Source organism: Trachemys scripta, chromosome 10 (assembly GCF_013100865.1).
Source record: "Trachemys scripta elegans isolate TJP31775 chromosome 10, CAS_Tse_1.0, whole genome shotgun sequence".
NCBI classification, from domain to species: domain Eukaryota; kingdom Metazoa; phylum Chordata; order Testudines; family Emydidae; genus Trachemys; species Trachemys scripta.
In genome coordinates this window covers 5,221,189-5,228,943 of record NC_048307.1, presented here as the reverse complement: position 1 = coordinate 5,228,943, position 7,755 = coordinate 5,221,189, and the positions used below count along the sequence as shown (strand labels likewise).

Sequence of the window (7,755 nt, the reverse complement as noted above, 5' to 3'; positions counted from 1 at the left end):
GAAAAATCTTGCCCCAGTTTGCCTAAACTAGTAGGACCAAATTGAAATGTGTTTTTTTTTTTTAAAGTCACAAAATGTAACTGTTTTAATGACTATATTTAAAAAACCACTACATGCAACATATAATTTTGTTGCTATCGTAATTAAGAGGTATTTACAAGAGCTCACCAGCCAGACAACAGAATCTGTTACTCTTTAAAATTCCTATATACTGTATAGAACAAAGTGACCTTGGTTTAAAACCATGGCATTCAATCCTGCAAATCTTTACTCGTGTGAGTATTTCCACTGAAACCCTTGTGATGACTCCGTATGAGAAAGGGTTACTCAGTTGAGTAAAGATTTCCAGACTCAGCCCCATCTTCTCTAAATGCTGGTAAAGTGGCAGTAGGAGAGGGGGGAATTCCCTGGGCAATGTTATTTCACTTTAATTGCAATTAAATCAGTTCTTTCTCTAGTGTTGTTTTCTGAGTTTCATTAAGTGCACAGAATTTTTTTTAATATAATGAAAAACACAACACGTGGTTGATAAAAAGCAATTTTTTTTAATTTTATCAAATTGATCTGTACAAAAGTTAGCATTGCTTAGTCAGAAGCTAGTGAACAGAACAGATAAGTAACAGCTGAAGTCTTTCAAACTTTATACAGAAAAATAGATTGCATAAAAATGAGTTTTCTGTAACTTCCCCCACCCCCACATCCCCAAAAGGAAATATGCAAAAAATACTTTTAGAAAAAGAGTAGGAAACATAGAAAAGGTAAAAAGAAGATAACCTCTGAAATGTGTTTAAGATTTACAAAGTTTTTAAAGGCACAAGTTACCATAAAATAGATGGTTATTATATGCTCAGCATACAATGGAAGAAGTAGAAATATATCAATGAATATTAGTCTAAAACTAAGTACCTAAAAAAATTTAGTGGAGAAGGTTTTAGTTTCACAGCTTGATGGATGACATCTGGTCCCTAGAAGCCAAAATTAATGTGGACTAATTTCTCATTAAATTACACCTTTCTATAAACTGGCCTTGGTTCTGAAAGTGTACAAAAATTCAGTGATGCCTTCAAATCCAATTTAATATCTTGAAAGCAGCTGGCAAGGAAAATCCCCACTGTCCTGCTCCTTTTTCCAATCATTTAGCCGTTGAATTTCATAACTTTGCTTCCCCCCCCCCCCCCCCCCCCCACACACACACACCCTTCCTTTTATTGTTTTGGATTTGTGTGTCAATTTCAGAGTTGTGACTGGTTCTGTGGGACATACTGGTTATTTCAGCCCCTCTCTCAAACACAATTCCGCAGTGGTTAAAAAATATACTCATAACACCATTTTATTGGATCGTCTCCACTATTTTTTTATGCTTCCCTCTGCCCCATCTTTAATTTTTTTTTAAATTCTACTTTTTGCACAAAAATTACTTCATTAATTAAAAAGACAAAATACAGAACATAAATACATATTAAACAGATTTCAAAAAAAAAAAAAAGAACAAAAAAAACCACCAAACACTTTTAAGCTTCCAAAAAACAAAAATGAATGTTAACTACAGCCAAACCTTGCTTAGAAGAACTCTTGACTAAAACACACACCTCAGACATTTAATTGGTTGGTCCTAGCCGACTCGGATATGTTCCCACAAGATCGTTATATGGAATAGCTGAAATTTTTTGTATATATTAATTGGTCCTAGTGAGTTCTTGCCTCCAAGGTTGGTCCGTATCTCACATTGCAATAGACCCTTAAAGTCTTGTACATTTTTCCACTCAGACGTTCAAAACTAATAAGTTCGCTTCAGTCCTCACAGAGGAGTCAAATAGTTTTGTCCTTCATTTATTCAAAAGGAATTTTCCGTCCGATAGGTTTTGTTTTCATTAAAGAAAAATAGAACTCTGTCTTTTAAAAGTTTGGAGATTTCGAAGCAAGCGGACATCCAGTCACAATGAATAGAGTTCCCAGTGGCTCAGCAGGCACTTAGGAAATTGCCACAGCACTCCACTTTGTTTTTCCTTCATTCCTTCATTAGTGCATATAGTTTTGGGAAGACCTCTCAGACTCCTTCCGTCCTCTAAGGCCTCGTCAGGGTTGTGTAGACAGGCTGGTCCCAGTTAGCAGTGGGGCTGTGAGCGGGAGGGATGGACAAGCCGTTCAGGATGGGTGTGGCGTAGGGGCGCCGTGAGGAATGGAAATACGGATACTGGTAAATGCTGGAGGGATACCCGGAGTAAGGGTTGTAATAATTAGAACTCTGGAGGTCTGTATAGTCGCACTGCGAGCTGGAGAAAGAGGCAGCCGCTGTGGCGGTTGAAGCCGTGGTGGCACAAGCCTGTGCACTATAGGAACCGTAGTCGGAGTGAGTTGGAGACCCATGGGATTGGTCACTGTAATGACTTGGGCTGAGTTGCTCCGTTTTGATGTGTGGTCTCTGCTGGCTGGTTTCATTTAAAGTAGGGGACACCGAGGCTGGGCTTTTGTGAGTCCAAACTTGGGCTGCTCCACTGGTGCCGTTGGCTGAATGGGAATAGGAAGGGCCGTAAGACCCTGCTGAGGAGTTCTGCCCGTGGTCAGCCGGCATGGCCGAATGGCCATTCAGTGGCAAATACTGGTCAAGCTCACGCACGTCAAAGGTCTCCATGTTAATGACCTCGCTGCTGAGTTCAGAGATGTCCACATTGCTGAAGTCTATGTTCTGACGGCCGCTCTCCACTAGGCGGCGCCCCTCGTGTTTCAGCTCTTGCTTGCTCCCATGATGAAGATCCGTTTTAGGGGTGGTAGGAGGGGTGGGTGGTCCATGAGTTTGCCCTAAAGACAAAAAAACACATTTTTAAAATGAAAGGATTTGATGGCCATTTGGGGGGGGCGGGCAGGCAGTTTATCATCTTTTAGCTATTCAGAAACTCAAACGCTGGATCTTTAAATAAAACATTGTATCGAGAAAACGCGTTAAAGATGGGCAGATGTCACCATAGATCTCCTGAGCCAATGAGCCCAATCCTCAAATGGTATAAACTGGCTTCAGTGGTACTATGTTGATTAACACTAGCTGCAGATTACGTTTTCACTGGACTCTGAGACACTGAGCCCAAGGTTAATACTTTTGTGGGGTTACTGCAGAAGTACTCCATGAAATCTTTGGAGAGGCAAAGACATCTAAAACTAATTCCTTGACCAGAAAGTGCAACTGAGTTTCACGTCAATGGAAATGGTTCAGACTTTCTTAACAAGGCAGTAAATGAAACTCTTATTCTGTATATAAAAACTCATACTAATGCAAACTTAAAGAGAAGAGAGCGGGGGAGGAAAATCTCACAGACAGGATTCATAATAGGGAGAACAAACACGTCTGAAATTACAGGACATTAGCAATACTTTTGGAATCTGTCAACACTAAAAGTTTGCCAATTCAAAGCTCCACTTCAGAATCCAGAAGGGTTGAGATGAAATTAGTCTTGATCTCTAGGGCTTATTCTTGAGGCATCTTCAAAGTTACCAATTAATAATTAACTCTGATTATATCTGTTAACTCTCTCTTCCCCACCCCCCACCCCCGACCCTGCTGATACATTAGTGACGGTTTGAAAATATAGATTTGTTTATTTTCTAATAAATAGGATTCAGCCCTGTCAATGGATGTTCCTATATCACACACATCACCAAGGTATCTGGGACCTTCCACTGTCTTCAAGGGAACTGCTTAGAGTATCCCATTGTAAGGGCCCAATCCTGCAAACACATGCAGGCTTCCAAGTGTGTGTGGAAGCGTTATCAGAGCTAGACGTGAAGGCAGGAATTTTCCCTTTTGTTTATTACAGAACCTGACTGTTCTACTGGGATAATAAATCTTGGCAAGACTCCTTACCTGTGTGATCACTGTGATGGTGAGAATCTCCCACACCTCCTAGCCCGGTGTCTGCTTTGTAGATCTGGCTCCCTGCATGATGACTGAGCTCGGCTCCTGAATCAGAATCGCTCTGGCCAGCTTTTACACTTTTCCTCCTCCGGGGCTGGTATTTATAATCCGGATGATCCTTCTTGTGCTGAACCCTGAGCCTCTCAGCTTCTTCCACAAAGGGACGTTTCTCATTTTCACTTAACAAACTGTTTTATATTTTAAGAGGAAAAAAAAATAGTAAATTACATGTTGCTTAAAAAGCAAACTACAAATGTCTTATGTTTTCAAGCATTTCTATCTCTAGCTTACAGGCATTGATTCAGCAAACCAATAAATTAAATCACAAAATAAAGTTTTCACTTGTAACAAGTACAATTTGTTTTACTTGTTGCATGTATTGCAAATATCAGCTAAAGAGCTGTTAAAGCATCCACTCTGGATATTGATAACAGGGCAAAATGTTGTGTTTTTTTATTTTAAAATTTAATTCCATATCCTGCTCCTAAATATTATTGCTATATTTCACATGTAAATCATGCTGCACTAATATGAGTTAATCATTTCTGATCATCTCCAGTTCTGTTTGAGCGTTTGTCGCTTGCAAAAAACCAATCAATATAAATGAGACTATTTCATTTAAAGTTTTTATTTCCTCTGGAGCTCCTATTTGAAAACTTCCTGCCGATACCCAAACCATAGTTGTTTAATGTAGGAATACTGCTCATCAGAACAAATGCAGGATGTTTTTCTGTGTGTAATCATAAATAACTAATTTTAAAAAAAATCTATGAGGGACACAAAGAAAAAGCTTATATATATTAGTCTGACTTGCCAAAGGCAGCATTTTAAAGCATTAAAAAAATTTCTCAACTAGATGTTTTCCAGTAAACTATTAGTACTAGACAAATAAAGTTAAACATAAAATAAATGTTGAGTATATAAATACATTTGTGTAGAAAGAACTAAAAAAAAAATTATGAAAACAGTAGATGTCTATTAAAAATTATATAAAAGGTATAATTGAATTACATAGTTCATTGTAAAGTTGGTTAAATATACAAACGAGCAAGATAAATATTACAAAAAAGCCACTGTGAAGTTACTGCTAAAAAAACCCCAAACATTTCCTTGTTGTAGAAATACAATCAGAGAATCCACCCATCGTAAAAAGTTGGAGGAGGAAAAGGAGCAAGACAGACCGAAATCTCAGAAGTATTTAATTATGATGCTGGGCGCCAAGAAGAATCCTGCACCCAGTTTCTTTTAACAGTCCTTTCATTGCTCTGGACTGCAGTGAATTCTACCATAAGGCAGCCACATGAAGTACCCAGTTCATTCATTAGCCATCAGCTCGGCTGAAGAGAGACTCAGAGTCTGGAAGTTTGAGAGCGTACTACAACGCAACCATCACAGACATGCCCTTTCATGGGGAACAATCTACCCCAGCTTTGGCCATTTCTGCCGAATCAGAATGAATTTGGTTTGTCTGTTCATGTCACTAGTCTCATCCACAGACAGGAATGCTCAGAAGGTCCAATCCTGCTCCCCTAAGACTCTCATTGACTTTGATAGGAGCAAAATGGCAAAACTCTCGCTTATTTAAACAGGAGCAGGACTGGGCCAATGCTTCATTCAAGCAAAAAATCTGACTTGCGCCTCAGAGTTAGGCCTTTCATTAGTATTTCGTAAGAGGGCCCAGAACCTGAATGATGGATTTATCATTTGTTCTTTGCTACACGTTGAGCTCAATCACAATCAGTTCATTTTTAATTGTCCAAAGTGTCACAAGAATGTTTTGGTCAGGGGAAAAATTTACAATAAAAGACAATTCAGTACCCTCTTTTTCAAGGGTCCACAGCTTGAGAGATCTGTGTCCCCCAGCTAGGACCAGCCCAAAAAATTCCACCAGCATCTAACCTTCTGGACTCATCTCAAGCCCTACAACTAGCAGAACTACTGGTGCTTTTTGCTAGGATATTTCCCCCCACTATTACTGAAGAAAGTTATAGGTCTAATTGTTCAGGAACAAGGTAGCTGCAGGTAACGTTGGCCCCTTCAGTTCTCGGGACAGTCCCTCTATCTGGCCTTTGTACTAATACAGACAATTCTCCCCTGCTGCACAAAACAGGGACTAAAACCCCTTACTCTAAAGAGCAAACATTGGAACCCAGACCCCCTTAGCACTCCGTGAAGCAGTGAGCTCCTATATTAACATATCATAGGTCCTTAGTTAGGGACTCTCCATTCTGCGTCTCATGTCCCATTCTCTGGCTATCTTCAATGATTACTCTGTCCAAGCGTCTCCAAAAAAAAGGAAGACGTAAAAGCCCCATCTTTTGAGACTTTTCAAACTAGTTTGGCCTCGGCCACCAGCAACCGTAGCGGGACAACTGTGCCCTGCAGTACAGATGAACCCCTGGGACCTCTGCATCTTAAGCTTCTATAATTCTACAGTAAAATGGTCTAACTTTTGCTCACTAAATTCTTGTGTCTGGTCTCAACCCCCAGCCCTCACTCAGTATGGTCCTGTGAAAAACTACTCCAGACAAGAAGTGTTGAGGAGGGTGTGTGCATGGTGCATGTGTGTGAGCATAGTCTGTGTGTGTGTGGACAGGGTGTGGGTGCATCATGCATGTAGCACTGTGATGCCTTCTGTGTGTGGTACACGTGTGGTGCATGCATCCTTGTTGGATGCATGTGTATGTGTGTTGTTCGTGAGGTGCCTGGTGCGTGTGAGTGCACAAGCCCTGCCCGGGCCGTATGTGGGTATGTTGTGGGTGGCACATGTGTGCACGATGCGTGTTGTATGCAGCATGTGGTGCCGATGTGCATGGTGCATAGACACGGGTGTGTGCAAGCCGTGCCCAGGCCAGGTGTGCAAGGCAGGCTCTCTACCAGAGTGCAGCCCCAGCTCGGGTCCCCTCGCCCCAGCCCGGCCCCCCACTTACCGCCAGAGCTTGCCCAGGGTCTTGCTGAGCTCGGCGTTGTGCAGATGTGGGTACTGGTCAGCCAGCTTCCGGCGGGCGGCCTGCGCCCACACCATGAAGGCATTCATGGGCCGCTTGACGTGGGGCTTGGCCTTGAGCGATCCGTTGCCCCGCACGGGCATGGGCACCAGGCTCCAGTCGTAGCCCTTCAGCACCTGCGACACGGCGTCCCGGATACAGGCGGGGAAGCGCTCATCCACCTCGGCCGGTTCCCCCTTGGGGCCGGCAGGTGGGCGCGGGGCGGGGGCCGGCGGGGCGCATCCCAGCCCCTCCGAGCCGGCGGGGGACAGGGGCGCGTCGGAGTCCGAGTCCACGTGGGACATGGAGCTGGCAGTGCCCGACGGGCTGCAGGGCGGATCCAGGACTTTGTCGTGCTCCTCGGTCATGGTGAGCATGGGAAGGCGAGCAGCGGGGATGCGCTGGGGGACACCCAGGGCAAGGGGACGGCGGGAGCAACAAAACCCCCGCAGGGTCCCCGTCCCGGCGCAAGGCGCCTCCCCGGGATGCAGCAGCGCCGGCCAGATGCGCCCCAGATGTGCCGCAGCGGCGCGCCTCTGCTTCTGCCTCCCGCTCTCCACCGCGGCTGCCCCGGCGCGCTCGGCTCCAATGCGAACCTCCGGCCCCTGGTCACAAGTTTCTTTAAGCAGAGGGCGAGCGGCTCCGCCCACCGCCCCCGGCCCGATTGGTCGGACGGAGCCGTTCTCATCTGCATCCCTGCCCCCGCCCCCTCCGCTCTTAAAGAGAGAGCGTCCCCCTTTCCCCCCTTTATTATGCTTTGCCTCTCGACCCACGCGAGAGCTCGGGGCTGTGGGCTCCTGCGCGTGTCCTGCTGGCTTTTAGGAAGGCAATGGGCCCCCCCTCGTAAAGCGAGAGGCGGGT

General features: G+C 44.3%; 1 protein-coding gene across 1 annotated transcript; it reads right to left on the bottom strand.

The window, feature by feature from the left end:
- Window positions 1–525: 525 nt before the first annotated feature.
- On the bottom strand, window positions 526–7,475 carry SOX8 (SRY-box transcription factor 8). Its single transcript, XM_034783538.1, has 3 exons — window positions 6,838–7,475; window positions 3,857–4,095; window positions 526–2,799 (listed from the first exon to the last, which is right to left on the bottom strand). The coding sequence occupies exons 1-3, from the start codon at window positions 7,269–7,271 to the stop codon at window positions 2,066–2,068; spliced, it is 1,407 nt and encodes a 468-aa protein (XP_034639429.1). The 5' UTR covers window positions 7,272–7,475; the 3' UTR covers window positions 526–2,065.
- Between the last annotated feature and the right edge of the window lie 280 nt (window positions 7,476–7,755).

What these genes read in the sequence shown, in the direction of transcription:
- SOX8 (XM_034783538.1), bottom strand. Translation starts at nt 7,271, where the DNA reads ATGCTCACCATGACCGAGGAGCACGACAAAGTCCTGGATCCGCCCTGC. An exon ending in ACCCTGGGCAAGCTCTGGCG is followed by an intron (nt 4,096 to 6,837) that starts GTAAGTGGGGGG and finishes AATATAAAACAG; the next exon opens with TTTGTTAAGTGAAAATGAGA. An exon ending in CCATCACAGTGATCACACAG is followed by an intron (nt 2,800 to 3,856) that starts GTAAGGAGTCTT and finishes TTTTGTCTTTAG; the next exon opens with GGCAAACTCATGGACCACCC.